Genomic DNA, 18,168 nt, shown 5'->3' on the forward strand with positions numbered 1-18,168 from the left:
GTGACATAATTTGGCCAAAAAAAGGTGTGCACGACATCCGAGTAAATGCAGTAACCCAAATCCATTTATTTCAATGGGTCTACTCTAAGACTTAGGTGGATACAACCCATAACGTCTTTTTCTTTCCAAACCTTCCTTTCATTTAAAAAATAATTTTAAAAATGAACAAGTAAACACCCTTGTAGTTGCTGTCCAATTGCAACAAGTGACCTACCAAGGTACTACACCATTTAAAATCAACAGCATACACACCTCTACAGGTGTGTTTACAGCTAGGTAAACATTTTACTATCTTTAGTTACGTTAAATTCTTTTATCCGTTCTAAACATTCTGAATTCCTACGTCATTCCATGCCAACCTGATAGCCTTTCTTGAATTTTGATAGTGACATCCTGCAGCAGTAACTCAGCATTCACTGCTGGATCCTGAGTTTCCCAAGATTTAAATGTATACCCACAAAGTTAAATATTTAAATATTTAATTTTTCTAAAGTTACAGTCCTAAGCAAGCTAACTAGGAAGTTCCACTGAACTCACTGAGTAAACATGCTTAGGCGTGGGCTGTATGTCTCCCAATTTTTATTATATTATTCAAATTAGTCTCTGCTCTTAGTATCTTTACAAGTCTTCTTGTTCTCAGAGCATACTAAACAAGACACATTACAAACACAGTTTTAAGAGAAACACAGTCACCGCTTAACAAGTTGTATTTGAAAACTCTCATATCCAGACCTTGCCTGAGAGAAGTTGGGTAGTAACCCCTTTACCCACAAATGCTCTTTTGCTCCTAAGCATAGATGCTTTCCTCATGCCTTGGAGAAAATGTCAGCAACTCGTAGACACCACCCCATACATTGCCTCTATTTGCAGCCTCTGTCTGCCATTGCAAACAAAGGTGAACAGCATATGCCACTGGATTCTGCCTAGTTGAACAAAAATGCACTGTGTTGTGTCTTGTCAGAAAGCAGTTTCTGTTCATCCTGCCACCACCCTACTATCAACTTTGTCTGTTTTCATTGTCTGGCTGCATCCACACAACGATGTAAGATGGCTGACCAAACAAACCACAATTATTAGCATTAAGCCCAAACCAGGGTTTTTGCACTCCAAAGTGAAATGGTTTTGTTTCTGGCTTACTAAATATGGCGTGAGCGAAACAGACCACTGATGCAGACGAAGCACTAAGCTAGGGGTGGTGGTTTGTTTATTCCCAGCGCAAACAAGGAGTAGTAAAGTGTATGGTTTATAGTGTACAAAATGAGATGTGAATGCAGCCTCTGTCTCTGAAGTTTGCTAACTATTTTTCTATAGCCTGTTAACACGAATTGTATGCACAGGGCTCTCCAAAAGCTCAAAAGGTTTACAGGGTATATTAAACAGCTTCTAACACAATCCTAACCATATCTGCTCAGAAGTAAGTTCTACTGGATTCAGTGGGGCTTATTCCAAGGTCAGTGGGGCTAGGACTGCAGACTTAAGAAATACAGCACAGCAAGAATTTTGCATGTCACATGTTGGTAAATCTGACTTGATGATGCATGTCAGCCTTCAACATATGTAGCATGGTTCTTGTTCACCATACAATTTTGAAAACAGCACATCCAAAAAGCTAGGTTTTAACAACATAATCCAGATACTGTACTAATTAAGTGTGAACAAAGCACAGTCATATGGATGTTTACTCTGAACTAAGGCTACAATCCTAACCTCACTTACCTGGTAGTAAGCCCTACAGAATGTGAAATAGCTATCTGTGTCACGACAAAAGCTTTTATGCCCTATCTCAATGGCACATGTGTATTATAAATACGCAGGAAACTAACTTGCTTTGGCAAATGATCTTTTTACAAACTCAGTGGTATCATTTAAATTTAAGATTATTTCAAGTTGAGTTTCTCTGTGACAAATCATAGAGTATCTACACTTAAGATATACAAAGCTAAAAAAGGACCTCTATTTAAAGTATAACCCAAAGTACTGAAGTCACATCTATAAATCTATTGAAAAGCAGGAATTGCTGAAATGTCTGCAGCCTGTTTGTTAAGCACTATTGCTAGAATCAGTTTTCAATAAGCAGCTTATCTATAATTATGATAGTTTACCTTTCCAAATTACTATTATTTTCAACTACTATGCTGCCCACAAATTGATGCCCAATGGTAGCTACTAAAGCAAACAATTTATAAACCATTGATTGATGGAGATTATTTACCTCTTTAGGTAATTTGCTTTCAAAAGGGGGTACATTTTACTTCCTGGCGGACAAAGAAAAAGGATTATGGTAACTAATGATGTAGTCTCCAATTTACTTCCAGGTAAGTGGGCATAGGACTAGAGCTTTAATTTCTCACAAACAAAGACACCCCACCCATCCAAAAGTTTTAGTTTGCATCCCCTCTATCTTATTAAACTGACCTGTCTGTCAGTGCTGTCTACCACTTCTGTCAAGACACTGTAGGGAATATCCTCCGCTTCCTGAGCCAGACTTCTAGTTTTCACAAGGCCTCCTGGCCTGCAATGCTCGTCATCTTCCAGCGCGGAAAGCTTTCTGGGAGACTGCTGTTTGCAGAAGCGCACCAGAGTAATGTTTTTGTGACTTAAAGTTGCAAGGGAAGATTGGCCCTCTCTCAAAGACATCTCTTTTATTTTATTTTCCATTACCATAGGAGGTTTTGTACGCTGGAAAAGCCAAACGGGAAAGAAGTGCTATCTGGTTTGCTGCTGCGACAACCCCCCTCCTACCATCTCTATACCAGGATAGCAAAATCTGTATTGCTAGAGAGTTGTTTTACCTCCTCCTCGTCTTTTCAGTAACCTGTAGCAGTGGGCTGTGCTTGGCTTTATACATTTGCAAACAGGTTTAAATATTCCCCACCCATTGTCAGCCTTGGCATGCAATGACAAACGGCGCTGGGTGCTGTTATAATTGTTTGCACACGGCTCTCCGGTGTCCTCAGTCAAGGCTGCCTTTCACAAGCTTGTCAAATATGGCCTGTGTGAGGCAACCCAGTGTATAATTAACTCTGCCATCCAAGCTTTCATCCTTCTTCAATCAACCGCTTGCTCAAAACACTGAGAATCCATTTACAGACAACACGTTTTTTAAACGTGGGAAGGAGGGTGACCTGTGGGCTTTGTTATTCAAGAGCAGCGCTAAGGAGAACACACTGAAAACAGCAGCTCCTAGGCCTGCTGCCAAACCCAGAAGAATAGAAAATGTTTCGCTGAAAACAAGGACTCTTCTACATGTATTCTGCTGAAGCCAACAACTCTGTGGCTGGCTGGAATAATAAATATGTACCTTGTTACAGCTAGATTCAGCAGTCACTGCTGACCTTGAAGGCGATACATCCCGATCTAACGTGTTAAGATCATCAAGTAAAACCACATTACAGAACACATTTGGCTCTTTTCCTTCTCAAAAGCAGTTCCTGCCTCAGCAGCATCTGAACTCTACTACCCTGACTTCCAAATTCTGACCTGACAAGTCTTGCTAGCCTTGCCCTGCGGTAGCAAAATTCCTTTCAGTAGGCGGGGGAAGCAGAAGTTGTGTACACCCCACTACAGTATTATTTCCCCCTCCCTCGGGCATACAATCGCTTCTTAGTGCCCTCTACGACTTTCTTTTGGGGCTAGGCATGGCGTCAAGGGTCTTTAGAACTCCTTTCCCTCTGCCATCACAATACCCCTGCGAGGTAGGCTAGATTGGGAGAGGGGAAAAGTGACTAGAGCAAGGTTGCCCATTAAGATTTGTGGCTGAGCAGCGATTTGAACCCAACTTTCCACGCTGGCTCTCAGGCTAACCTGCAAGGCAGGATGCCAGTAGCAGAGACAAACCATACTGAGTGTAGTAACAACCCCCCCCCCCCGCTCCCTTCTACAGCCTAAAGTATTTCCAGACATAACTGTAAGCAACACTAATGCCTCTTGCGGTGCTCATCTTGCTTTACTGGCCGAGGGAGCCGGCGTGCAGCTTCCAGGTCATGTGGCCAGCATGACTAAGCCAATTCTGGTGAACCAGAGCAGCGCACGGAAACACCGTTTACCTTCCCGCCGGAGTGGTACCTATTTATCTACTTGCACTATGATGTGCTTTCGAACTTCTTGGTTGTCAGGAGCAGGGACTGAGCAACGGGAGCTCACCCCATCGTGGGGATTCGAACTTCTGATCAGCAAGCCCGCATCCCAACACTAATGCCTATTATACCACAAATGAAGTTGGCTGAACTTGAGGGCTCCTGCCCATTTCTAACCTCTCGGTTCCTCTCAACGCGAAAACATCTTAAAATGCCCTAAACAATAGAACTGCAATCTGAACCCGAGGCTTAATAATAAAAGTGGAGGAGGGAGAATTGCTTAACACGGCACACACAAAGGGAACAGGATCAGGTGTGTTCCTATGTTGCAGGAGACAATTGAGGGAAGGTGAGAAGCTTCTCCTCTAAGAGCACATTTAATCCTCCCCCCTGCTGGAAAACCTCACTAGGCTGAGTCACAGGTCTAGCAGGCATTTTTCAGTGCCTCAATTCCTGCTTTTGCATAGAGAAATGCTGCTTAGGGAACACAAATGAGTGGAAAGGGGCTACGCTTTGGGGGTGCCCAGCACACACTGCCATCTTTGGCCTCATCCACCATTTTGGCCTTCCCAGAGCTGGCATGCTGTGCTTGGAAGATCAGCAGGAAGGGAATGTGGCCCCCTGGATCAAAAAAGATTCCCACCTCTGGTTCAGAAGATGGTAGTTATAAAATCAATAAAAATCAATGCACCTCTTGGCAATTTGGGTTGCCAGCCCAGAAACATGGTCAGCTAGTTCACCATGTTTTAATCCAGAGGAACGGCTGAGTGAAGAGTCTGTTGCAGCAAAAACAACAAGATCTTGGGACACCTCAAAGGGAACGTTCATACTATACATTAAAAGCACTATGATACCACTTCAAACAGTCAAAGAGTTTGTTAAGGCTGATGAGAGTTGTTAGGGTCCCCCTATTCCCCTCACAGAGTTCCAGTTCCCCGAGTTCCCTACAGGTCCCTTGACTGTTTGAAGTTTGCGGGGGTCTGCATGCAAAACTAAGCCATGGTTTATGTAAAGCAAAGCTTATAAACCAGTTTCAGACCAAGTCTGGTCACTGAGCCAGGTTCAGAGGATCAAATAAACCATGGTTTAGAGTTTGGTAGGTGTGTCCTTTTTTTAATTACAAAAGTAGCAAACATTACAGTATTTAGTTTTCTCTTTCCAATCAAGATAGAATCAAGATTGAAAACAGAGAGGTGGAGCAATCCACCACCCTGTTAAATTATGCCAAAGGAAGGCTTGGATTTGCAGAGCTGTTCCTCCGCCCAGTTCTACCAGGCGTTCTGCCAGGCTCCTGCCACCGGGAGGGAGTGTGGAACTTCCCTTTCCGCCCACCACATGTGGGCATGGAAGTGCTGCCAGCGGAAGGTCCCTTGGCAGGATGTTCAGGTTCAGGCTGAGATGACCTGAATTCATTGGATTCTGTCAGCCCAGTTAAACTGGCCTCATGTGACTGCACTGTTCCTGATCCTGGCTCAAAAGCGCTACCAGTTGCGGGCTGGCACAGCAACTATCATGCCCCTCTAAATCTTTCGCCATGCATGGCAGGTCTGTGGATGTGCTGGTGGCACTGCTGTTCCATAAAGCTCTGCTGGTGAGTAGCCACTAGCCAAGGTTCAGATTGCCCCCCAAGCGGCTCTTTTTGTAAGAAGCTGCTTCATCCTTTTTCTGTTTTCATGCTGCCCTATCGCAGAGGCTCTCAAAAGTTACAATACATTTAGAAAATGAAACCAGAATCAGACTAGATTAGCGTTAAATCCCCTTTCCTATCAATCCTGACCAAAGATCCAGCCCCAAATAAATTATAATTTAGAATAATGTTCAGGAAACATTCTAGCACCACTGTGCTACAGCTGCATTAAAACTAGACATGCAAAAGGAATTTGATTTTTGCTTATTCTGATATGAAACTGATTTGAGCCAAACTTCCCAGACTCGTGTGAAGATTGGAACAGTTCTCACACTTCCTGGGTGTTCTGATGCACACATATGCAAAAGTGACAGAGACTGGAAATATATTTATTCCTTGCTCACCAAGGACCGTAGAGAGAAAAACAAATAATTTAGTATCCATCTCTAATTAATACGTGTGTCACAATTCTGGCTCTTACAATTCTAGCACTCAATAATGTTTGTATATGCATTTGTAGATGAGGCATAATACATTGCTCACTTGACCCCTTTCCTCATAACTCACCCAGTATTACAAACTCAACACCATGCAACCCGCTAGAGAGACAATATGCAAGAGTATTGCATGAGGGAGCCCTGAGTTTTTAATTCCCACTAAGCAACTTTGGGTCAATCACTGCCACACACAACTTACCTTCCCTCAAATGAGGAGAAAAGTGCAATAATCCCACTAATGTTGCCCGAGATTCTTGAAGGAAAAGCAGAACACTGTGATTCAACAGAATAAATTACAATTCTTTCCTCACTATATTCTTTCGGGTCCAATCTAAACAGGATGACATAATATATTTATATACATTTTGTTATTAAAGTCACTTCCTCGCAGTATTGTCTTGGCCCAATCATATATTGATTGACATTTTTGTAATATTAAGTCATTAACATATATTCCCTTGTGCCAGTCTGTTCTTGACCAGCACAATCACTGTAGAGGAAATACTCTAAGTAACTACTTTTGAGCCCAATCCTATGCATGTTTACTCATAAAGAAGTCCCACTGAGCGTAAGAAGACTTACTGCCAAATAACTACTCAGAATTGCAAAGTAAATAGCCTCTTAGATGCCACAGCTTATTCACGATACAATATACAATCAATGTGCTACGCAGAACATCTTACAAATGTAGTCTATAAATATGAAAACTTACCGTGAATGTCAGCAATCTAAAGCTTCTTTTGTCTGACATATTTCTATGCATTCCAGAAGTGGGCCACTCACCCTTCTATAGTTCCACTACTTCATCATGCATATGAAAGAGGGGGAAACAAAAACCCACAACTCTACAACCAGTAATTAAAAACCACATGATGGTCATATGAATGTACTTGTGCCCAGTTAATCTATTACTTACCAATAGGTTTAGTGCATGAAATTGACTGCATACATTTCTCATGACTGAATAAAAGATTTCACGTGCCAGCACTTAGTTCCACAGAGACAGCTTTTCCTAGGTTTCCTTTGTGCCTACAGCTGCCCCTTTGAAGGTTGGTGGTTCAAGTCCACGCGCGGATGGCTGTGGGCAGGATTCCTACATTGCAAGGATCAGACTAGATGTTTTTTTCTGAAAGTAAAGCCTTCTTATATAAACAGAAAGACAGCAGCTGCCTTATATTATCTGTAAGGCAGAGGGGGAGTGGGAACTAGCTGGGACTGATAGCAACAGTTGGGTGGTGAAGGATGTGCTTTAGTGATATGATATGTAGAAGAGCCTCAGCAAACCCAAGCAAAGATGTGAGCCTGCGCAGCTACAAGTGGGAAAAGAGAAGGCTGTGAGCAAGATTCTTCATTCAGACTCACTGAGACTCACCCACATAGCACAAAACCATGGCTTAGTGTTACATGTGAATCAGACCTTTACAAACAAAACAAAAAACAGGACCCCTAATTTGAGCACAACACTAAGTCAGGATTCCGATACGATTCTGGAGTGAACACTTTAAATAGTTTGAATAATCTTTTTATACATAATTAACAGGTGGAGAATCAGAAGTCTTCTTTATTGCTTTCTCATTTCTCTTTCTTCTGACTTTTTATTATCCTTATTTCTTTATTAAGTTCTGGGAGAAATTAGTGGGTTATATAACTATGACTGTGCAGAAAAAGTTAAAAATTTCAGAGGAAAATACTCTTTTCAACTACATACCTAAAGCAATACGGAATTTGACAACCGGACAACGTAAATGCATTCCTTGTGCCCTTATTATGTCCAAAAGACTGATATTAATGCGCTGGAATGATTAAGTGTACAGCTCCATTGAATCAATGGCTTGAATATATGACTATACTTGCAACTTATGAATGGATGCCTTACAAACGTAGAATTTGCATGGAGAAGTATAATGATATTTGGAATGCATTAATACAAAATATAAGTTTAAAATAAACTGCATTTGGATAATAACAATGCCTATGTATTAGATAAGTATTTAAGTATATATGTACATAACAATACCTATGTATTAGTTAAGTACAATTGTACATATGCATATGTATATAAGTATATATTTTCTTTCTCCCTCCCTTTTCTATTCTTTTGTTGTTCAACTGAACTGTTCTTTAAAAAATAATAAGTAAAAATAACACTCAGCAAATGTAAGTTGTAAATACAGTTGTTGTAAAAAAACACTATACTGTACCATGAACAGGCAGTTCATTTACATCTCACAACAATGCAAAACTAAAAAAATGACACATTTATATAGAAACCACAGAGCCTAGGGCTTGCCATTCAGAAGGTCGGTGGTTTGAATCCCCGCGACGGGGTGAGCTCCTGTTGCTCGATCCCAGCTCCTGCCCACCTAGCAGTTCGAAAGCACATCAAAGTGCAAGTAGATAAATAGGTACCGCTCCGGCAGGAAGGTAAACGGCGTTTCCATGCACTGCTCTGGTTCACCAGAAGCAGCTTAGTCATACTGGCCACATGAACCAGAAAAACTGTTTGCGGACAAACGCCGGCTCCCTCGGCCTGTAAAGCGAGAAGAGCGCCGCAACTCCAGAGTCGGACACGACTGGTCCTAATGGTCAGAGGTCCCTTTACCTTTACCTTTATACTAAGAAAAAGTACAATTTCTGAGAGCAAGCTCTATTTTTATTACTATACTATATTCTGTTGTGGTGGCACAGTATGTACACACCCAGTTCTACAGAAGGCTACTGTATACATCTCAAGTTACAAAAAACAGCATTGTTGTTATTCCTTCTTGCACTTTCCAAGTGACACCACAAGAGGTCAGATGAGGAACCTCCAGCTAAACCTCTCTGCCGCTTATCTTCCCTCTCCACTTAGGACCACAGGAGTCCCTCAACACCTCAGAAACCATCCCCTGAACTTCCTTCCTAATGGACCCCGAGTAGAGTGCTGATTTTTGCAATCCAGCTGGGCTACAAAAGTTATCCTAAATGAAAGTTGGCCCCTTTTCTCATGTCAATCTGATTCAAATACATCATTTTCAATTTAGCAATAATAAATCAAAGAATTTTTGAAAAGAGAATTTTACCATTATCAAAAGCCCAAAGGAAATCTGCAAGAGATGTTCTTACCTTCAAAATCCTTCTCAACCTTGCCCTATTCTTATCTCTCTTATATTGAAATACATCCCTTCCTGTAAGCTTTTATTGTCAAGCTGCACCACTCAAAACTGTCTGTAGGTCTCCAACTGCCACAAAAGGTTCCACCCTTCCCTCTCATTGCTCCTTCTGTCTAAAACTACCCCCAAAACATCCCCATATGACTAAGTTCCTCCTGAAAAGTTTCAAGTTTCCACGTAACCTTTGGGAAAAGCAACACATTATTGTAATTAAGTCAAAATGTGTTATCGACACAATTGCATATTTCTCCCCTGTTCATTCCTCATTTCATTCCCAACAACCACCTTTCCTTCGTTTCCCAAATCTACTGTGAGCCACTTGGGAGAGGGGACTATGTACTTCAACAGTGCTATTTAAATAGTTAAAATGGTATATACTGTAATTCAAAAAATAAAATGGGGGGGACTTGTCCTCTTTCCCAAAATTCTAAATATTAGTCAAAATATGGAAATTAGGTCCAACGAAGCTTAAAATCATTTGTGCCATTTCCCCTTTAATTCATGTACAAGGGATAAATTTAAGGATTCCTGTGTTATCTCTTCTTCTCCAAAGTTCAAAGAACGGTAGCCAACCACAGGCATCTTTTGTGTATATCCTGAAAAGGAATTTTTTCACATTGCTACCTTTACTTATCCGCCCCACCCCCATTCTACCCTCTTCCGGGTCCCAAAAGATCTGCAGGTCAATTGCACGTATGCAAAATGGTCACTGCCTGTATCCAAAAGGTAGTTTTGATACTATACGATGCTACACTGAAATCTTTAAATATATAATAATAATAATTTATTATTTATATCCTGCGCATCCGGCTGGGTTTTCCCAGCTACTCTGGGTGGCTCCCAACGGAATATTAAAAACACAATAAAACATCAAACATTAAAAACTCCCCTAAACAGGGTTGCCTTCAGATGTCTTCTAAAAGTCAGATAGTTTGTTTATTTCCTCGACATCTGATGGGAGGGAGTTCCACAGGGCGGGTGCCACTACACAGAAAGACCTCTGCCTGGTTAAATGTTTCTTTACTTGTCCTTGAATCTTCCAGCCACACTTGCCACCCTTTCCTGCTACACCAGTGTAGTGTGCCACACACCCTTTGAGAACCACTCTACTACACTGCCTAAACTTTGACAGATTGCATAAAAACATTAATGTTAAGCTAAGCTACAATGTGAACTTCAAAAGTAATCCTTAAACTGTACAGTACTGCAAAAAGTCAGCAGCCATGCTTTTCTTCTACAAAAAAAAATATGTGCTGATACTGCATAGCCTTGAGTACCCCCAGAAAAAGACGTTCTCACTAAGATTGCTTTACAAAACAAAATTTTAAAATCTTAGCAGTGTCATTAATAATTTCCCCCCTTACTCTTCTAAGCTCCACTTCCGCTCCCCATCCCCAAAAGGAAAACTATGACCCAACAAATCACAAAGCCCTGGGGAAACAAACAATAGAGAACAGTAAGGTAACAAGATTCCTCATGTGGGTTCAGTGGCAAAGCCTATAGAGAAGTAACGCAGCATCTCCTTGGCCCTAGCCCCTGAGTCAGTATAGCAATCCCTGGCTCCTGTAGGAACCCCATAATACCCAATTTCTTTGTGTCACATTGATAAAAGTCTGTTTCCAAATATAAAGACAACATATTTCGCCGCTGATTACTTTCCCGGCTTTCAACCTACCCAGTTGAGTTTTAAGATTAAGTGGAAGCTTTAACAGGTTCGCATTTCAATCTAGACTTCGTTTCAAATGCACCTGGTATGGGGGGAAAAATTTAGACGTAAAAAAATTAATCCGATGTAAACATGCATATTATACAGAGCTCGTTCCATCGCCTCCAATGGCAGAGACTCAGCTCCCCGCCCTCCTAACATTTCCCTTTAAATTTTAGCATCCATCGCAGATTGGCCACGCGGGGGCTCCCCTCTGGCCATCCATTGGCTGCATTTCCTTCCGAGCTCTCATTGGCTCATTGGCATTCTAGTAGGGAGCTCCGATTGGCCTCCTCTCCAGCCTTATGCCGTCACACCTGCCCGCCGGCCGCTTTCGCCGGGGCTGATGGGAATTGTAGTCTAATGGGGGCAATCAAACCCCGCGTGCTTCCGCCTCACGCTGGGGGGGGGGGCGGAGCCCGTAGAGCTATGAAAATTGCAGGTGCGCGCAGAGCGTGCGCAACCAGCAGAGATATATAGTGTCCAATAGAGCCATAAAATAAAACCGAACCCCCATTTCATCTGAATGTGAGCACTGACGAGCGGAGACAAGACACTTCACCATCCCTAACTCCGCCTCTCTGCGGCGGGAACCCCATTTGCCGTCGGGCATTAGCGAGAGGCGCTCAGTTTTAAACGGCCGTTGCTCCCTGAGGTAAAACGGGAAAGTGGAGAAGGCAAAGGACGACGGGATTGGGAGTCGCGGGGAGAAGGAACACGACTTCCGGTTCCGGAACCTGCCGCCGGCTTCCGCGATGGCGCCTTACCCGGTTGGGCCGCTTCTCAGGTGCGAGCTGCTCTCTCTTTTTCTCTTCCCTCAGCCTCGGCGCGTCTCTGCTGCCGCTTCCCGAGGGACGAATGTCTGAGACATTTACCCTGCGGGAAAGACGCCATTGCAACGCCTGACGTATCGAGTTGGAAGGGACCCTGAGGGTCATCTAGTCCAGCCCCCTGCAATGCAGGAAGGTCAGCTAAAGCATCCATGGCAGGCAGGCAGTCATCTAACTTCTGCTTAAAACCCTTCCAAGGGAGGAGATGAAACAATTTGCGAAGGGGGTCTGTCCCACCGCCCAGCGGCTCTTGCTGCCAGAAAATTATTCCTGATGTTGAGTCGGAACATCTCCTTTCTTCTAACCGGAAGCCATTGGTCCTCCGGCAGAGCAGGAGAAAACAAGCTTGTTCGTGTTTTTACATGTGACAGCCCTTGAGATGTTTGAAGATGTCTATCCTATCTCCTGTCAGTCTCCTCTTTCCCAGGCGAAACATAACCCAGCTCCCTCAACCGTTCCTCATAAGGCTTGGTTTCCAGACCCCTTGATCCATCTTGGTCTATGACGTACCAGGAGAAAACAAAAAGGGTTAATGGAAATGGTACCAAGGAAGGAGTTCTTTAGTTTTTGTTGTTGTTGTTGGCATCTGTCTGACTGACAATCTGTGGAGGAACACACTTTTTTGGGGGGGTGAAGTTTAACCTTTGGAGAGTTACAGTGCCTGCTGTGGCTGTAGAAACTGATACGGGAGGTACATGTTTTGTTGCAGCTGGGGCAGAGGAAGGCGGCCAATGGAGCTGATGCAGATGCACCATGGCGTTTCTTCTCTCTGCGCTCCTCCAAGCAGTCATTCCTTCTCCGGTCACTTCTGTAGATACACGACCTGTCACTTGGCACTGTGGTCGTCTGCAAGGGATTTCCCACACAGCAGGGTTAAATTTGCCAGCTTTCGTGTTTTTACAACGCAGAGTTGTTCTGCCAAAAAGTTTACATAATAATTATTAAAGTTATGTAGTGCCCTTCACCTGTGGTTCACAGCAGAAAAAATGCAAAATGAGAATACAAAATACATAATAAAGCAGAAACAGAAACAAACCAATAACCACCACCCCCACACACATTTAAAAAGCCATAGAATGTTATTCCTGCAGGAGGTTGGACTAAAAAGTCCTTGGGGTTCCTTCCAACTCTGCAGTATTATGACTCTCAGCCTTGGCCATCACTGCTGTAGACTCATCCTCTCTTCATTTATGTCTAGTGCAGCCCTTATTTGCCTGTTCTGGCCGGTCCATAAAAAGTTGATGGCAGGTGCGAGAGACTTCTGAGCCGAATGTATCCAAAGCATGAATGGGAAGCAAAATACTTCGTACAGTTGACAGGCTCTTCCGTTTCCCCTTCAGTTTGGGCTTCATCCATGTAGATAGGGTTGCCATAACAAAAACAATTACCTGTTTTCATATGGAAACAAACATTGGCTCTCTTTGCTGAACTTCTTTATAGTTTTCAGAATTGTCACTATAATTCCACTTCCCTCCCCCTCTCATTTCAGATTGCTGTACTCATTGGCTTTCCCTGCCATGTTACTAAGTGGATTTTTATGTGTCTGTCTGCTCCTGCTCCTGTTTGGTTTACGACTATGGCTCCAGCAAAGGAAAAAACAACAAATTCCATCAGGGCGAGATGGGAAAAGGCCACTTGTGGTTGCATTTTTTCATCCATACTGCAATGCAGGGGGAGGAGGCGAAAGAGTATTGTGGTGTGCTATAAAAGCACTACAGAAAAAGTAAGTATGCATTTCACTTTTCGTACAGTGATGTTTGTTTATTGCATTAATTCCTCATTTACTTAAAGCAATGGTTGCATTCACACATTATGCTAAAACCATAGTTAGCACTGCCTTTACCAGTTCGCTGATTAGGGCTGATGAGAGTTGTAGCCCAAAACATTTGGAGGACACCAGGTTGGCAAGGGCTGGTTTAACACTATGTGAACAAGTTATAACAAGCAAACTTCAAATCATAGCTTATGAAGCTGGCATGTTAAACTACAATTGTTTGTTTAAAACAAATATCCCAGATTTGAACACAATACTAAGTTAGGATTCTTTAAAAGTGAAGTCATCAGAAGTCCAGGGAAAAACAGAGTGCACGAGCCTCACATAATTGGGGCTTATTCAAGTTCATCCATACTGATAAACCATGGTTTAGTGTTAAATGTGCTTGTGGTCAATGAAAATGACAAGCTGGGGGTTGATAAGATGAAACTCCTCAGTTAAAATCTGTTTTCCCTTGCGGTTACTGTTTGCTTTTCATTTTTTATTTTCTTATACCTGTATTGCATCTTTGGTCTGTTGTCCTTAAATATGTGTGTGTGTGTGTGTGTGTGTATATATATATGCTGCTGTTGTTGTTGTTCAGTTGTTTAGTCGTGTCCCACTCTTCGTGACCCCATGGACCAGAGCATGCCAGGCACGCCTGTCTTTCACTGCCTCCCGCAAGTGAAACTCTCCCAAGAACAAGCTTAGTTGGTCTCTAAGGTGCTACTGGAAGGATTTTTGTTATTTTTTTATTTTGTTTTGTTCCCGCAGTTTGGTCCGACTCATGTTAGTAGCTTCGAGAACACTGTCCAACCACCTCATCCTCTGTCGTCCCCTTCTCCTTGTGCCCTCAATCTTTCCCAACATCAGGGTCTTTTCCAGGGAGTCTTCTCTTCTCATGAGGTGGCCAAAGTACTGGAGCCTCAGCTTCAGGATCTGTCCTTCCAGTGAGCACTCAGGGCTGATTTCCTTCAGAGTGGATAGGTTTGATCTTCTTGCAGTCCATGGGACTCTCAAGAGTCTCCTCCAGCACCATAATTCAAAAGCCTCAATTCTTCTACAGCATATTTATACAAATCTTTTAAACTTGAGTGCGTCATTTTATTTTTGACACAGTCTCTTTTTTTTAATTGATTTTTAATTTCAGGTAACAAAACATATGCATCCAAGGAAAACAGAGCTTGGTAGTTGTACAGAAAAGAAAGATAAATAGTGGCTGATGGTTGTGGTTTTACACATTCCAAGAAAGGCAATCAAATTGAAGTGTCTTCCCATAAATGGGCTCTTTTACTGAATGTAAAATTAAGATGATTTGCAGATTATAAATTACATTTCATTTTTCAGGTACAAAGATGTGTCCTATGTTGTCTACACTGGTGATGCTGGCGTCACAGCTGAAAATATCCTTGAAGGTGCTTACAGACGATTCAACATCAGATTAAATCAACCTGTGAAGTTTGTGTTTTTGAGTAGGCGCTATCTAGTAGAAGCTTCCCTTTACCCACATTTTACACTGCTGGGTCAGAGCTTAGGATCTGTATTTCTTGGCTGGGAAGCTCTTATGAACTGTGTTCCCGATGTCTACATTGACTCCATGGGTTATGCTTTCACACTTCCTCTTTTTAAATATTTAGGAGGTTGTCGGATAGGCTGTTATGTCCATTATCCTACAATCAGCACTGACATGCTTTCTGTGGTTAGGAATCAGAATGCTCGATTTAATAATGCAGCAATCATCACAAGAAATCCCCTATTGAGTAAATTGAAACTCGCATATTATTATATTTTTGCTTCTATATATGGCTTAGTTGGTTCTTGCAGTGACATAGTCATGGTTAATTCTTCATGGACTTTCAATCACATCCTTTCCCTTTGGAGGTGCAGTGACCGCACCAGTGTTGTGTATCCACCTTGTGACGTTCAGACATTCTTGGATATTCCTCTATGTGAGGAAAAGAGTACTGTAGAGCAAACTATTGTTTCTGTAAGCCAGTTTAGGCCAGAAAAAGACCATCGTCTGCAGATCAGAGCCTTTGCTAAATTGCTGGAAAAGACTGCAGGGCAGGAGCTGCTGCCCAAACTCATTCTGATTGGTGGCTGTCGTAACCAAGAAGATGAGCAGCGTGTAAATGGACTTAAAAAGCTCTGCCAAGAGTTGGGCATTGAAGAAAGGGTAGAATTCAAAGTTAACATTCCATTTGAAGAGCTAAAGCAACATCTGGCAGATGCGACCATTGGACTTCACACCATGTGGAATGAACACTTTGGGATTGGTAAGTTTTTGGCACGTGGTCCCTTGCGGAGCTATATATAGTCAGCCGAATCATTTCTTTAGCTCCTGGTGTTGAAACACGTGGCTCATTACAAGTTTATAACGTGCTTTATTGCTGTTTTCATCTACTCTTCCATCAAAATGATACTATGTTCAGCTACTTCCATATTGTGCATTCTTGGGAAGGGATGCAATCCAGTATTATCTTTTCCTTATTGCACATCACACCCTAAAAAATATCCCAACATAATGCCTGACCAGCATATTGAATGCTAATCTTAATGGAGAAAGATTCTACAAACTCATTTGGCTGTTTGTTCCAGTGCTGAGCTCTCACAGTTTAGATTACTTGGGAACGACTTTTATCTTTTCCCAGGTTACAAACATTGCTTTTTCACCTATTTTTGTCCTTCATTGAAAGGGGAAACAATTGCTCTCTTCCCCCTCCCTGTATCCCTTTCAAAAATTGAAAACTGTCAGCATATTTCACTTTAATCTATTGGAACTTTGACAGTGATAAGACTTACCACTGAGACTGTAGGCTTTGGAGTGGACTGCCTTTAGATCTCTAAAAAGATAACTCTCCCTTTTCCTAAGAACAGTGTTTGTGAGCGTATCAGTAAACTGGTTTTGGCATTCACGCATCTAAGCTCAAGAGGAATTCACTATCATCACTGAATGCAGATGCTGAGAGAAATCCTACTTACATGTCTAATCTCCTCAATGAGCCAGCAGAGGGAAAGGTCACAAGTAGCCTCTTTTCCACAAAACTGTGTGTGCACATCATGATACGGTTTTGCATATCCCTGTGACAATCATTCTGACAGCCACTTTTGCTGAATCATTCTTTGGGATCTATTTTGCTGTAGAATGCAAAAAGGTCACCATTTCCATTTTGTACACATTATTTATGGTTTTGAACCAATGTCATAGCACTTTTTCTACCAAGAAATTGTGCTCTTAACAGAAGGGGTTGGTGATTCCACTTCCTATACTATCTCATACTCCTGGAAAAGATTTTCAGGGACCCTCCCTTTGTAGTTCCCAAAATCTGCTCCCCCTCTGTTCTATAACAGTGTGAGGAGTACCTTTTTCTGTGAGTGGGATCTCAGGATCCAGCCTATTTTGTTTTCCCTCATGCTTTTAAAATGACACTGAAATCCTTAGTTAAGGTGAGAACTGTAGTTAACAATAGCTTGTTTTGTCTCATATAGGAATTGTTGAATGTATGGCAGCTGGCACAATTATCCTTGCTCACAATTCTGGAGGCCCCAAGCTGGATATTGTGGTGCCCTATGAAGGAAATATTACTGGATTTCTAGCAGAAAATGAAGACGACTATGCAGATACCATGGCCTATATATTTTCATTGCCTCCTACGAAAAGGCTAGAAATCAGACAAACTGCTCGTCAGTCAGTGAAGAGATTTGCAGAACAAGAATTTGAGGAAACATTCCTATTATCTGTGGAACAATTATTTAAATAAAATTTACCTGGACAGAAGTCATTATGTATATACAGTTGCTGTACTTCTATTGTACAATAAAGGGTATCTTATTCCTGTATGAGAGTCTGACAGAGTATGCTCCCAAACTTATATATAGACAAATAGATATGAAATGATACATAATATGCTTAAGGATTTAGTAGTTGGGCTGAATAATCATATTACAAAATATACACAGCAGCTTCCAGTGGTGACAACTCAGTCCTAGCTTCTTAAAAGAGCAAGCTGTTTAATCTTAAAATGAATTTGTGGCATCAAGTGTTGAATCTACGTTTGTCCCAGATTATTTCCCCCATAACTTATCAACATAAAACTACATATGAAATTGAAGAGTGAATTTCTTAAAAAGTTTCTTCCCGTTTCAGTGATTTACTTGGCATAATGAATACGGAGTCATGAAAAGGCTATCCTTGGAGGTCTTGATGGTTTCTGAAAGTCAACCAGAATTGTATGCTATCTGAAGTTGTGAAGTAGCGTACAATGAAAATGATCCTGGAAAGTCAAATTATATATATATAGTCTAGGCTCTACTTCAGTATAGGGACAGAAGCTCACGAAACTGAATTCTCTATACAGAAAACCCTCACATTAGATAGAAGCTAGATGGGTAACCTTTGGCCATGGCCAGGGATGATAGGAATTGTAAGGGCTAGAGTTCCCCACAGCTGCCTTAACATGGAGTTTAGTGTCAATTACTTTTTTGGGGAGGGGCATTTAATCACGAATGATCGCCTAACCCCCAAGGC

At 41.9% G+C, this 18,168-nt stretch overlaps 2 protein-coding genes across 4 annotated transcripts in view; one reads left to right on the plus strand and one right to left on the minus strand.

Annotated features, from left to right (window-relative positions):
- Window positions 1-11,046, minus strand: part of ATP7B (ATPase copper transporting beta) — a 40,085-nt gene extending 29,039 nt beyond the window's left edge. Inside the window, exon 1 of one of the 3 annotated variants that reach the window (XM_033142750.1) lies at window positions 11,028-11,046. Coding sequence is in view for 1 of the 3 variants with exons in the window: in XM_033142748.1 (XP_032998639.1) it covers window positions 2,416-2,664 (249 nt within the window). In the remaining 2 variants the exon portion in view is untranslated. Of the gene's footprint in view, window positions 1-2,415; window positions 3,243-6,399; window positions 6,627-11,027 lie in introns of those variants that run through there. The other 2 variants (XM_033142749.1, XM_033142748.1) reach the window with 2 other exon arrangements.
- Window positions 11,047-11,742: 696 nt separating this feature from the next.
- ALG11 (ALG11 alpha-1,2-mannosyltransferase) lies at window positions 11,743-17,406 on the plus strand. Its single transcript, XM_033142751.1, has 4 exons — window positions 11,743-11,844; window positions 13,377-13,610; window positions 14,988-15,916; window positions 17,130-17,406. Exons 1-4 carry the CDS (start codon window positions 11,813-11,815, stop codon window positions 17,399-17,401), a joined length of 1,467 nt encoding a protein of 488 aa, XP_032998642.1. The 5' UTR covers window positions 11,743-11,812; the 3' UTR covers window positions 17,402-17,406.
- The last annotated feature ends 762 nt before the right edge of the window (window positions 17,407-18,168 follow it).

This window comes from Lacerta agilis, chromosome 3 (assembly GCF_009819535.1).
Source record: "Lacerta agilis isolate rLacAgi1 chromosome 3, rLacAgi1.pri, whole genome shotgun sequence".
In the NCBI taxonomy this organism is placed as follows: domain Eukaryota; kingdom Metazoa; phylum Chordata; class Lepidosauria; order Squamata; family Lacertidae; genus Lacerta; species Lacerta agilis.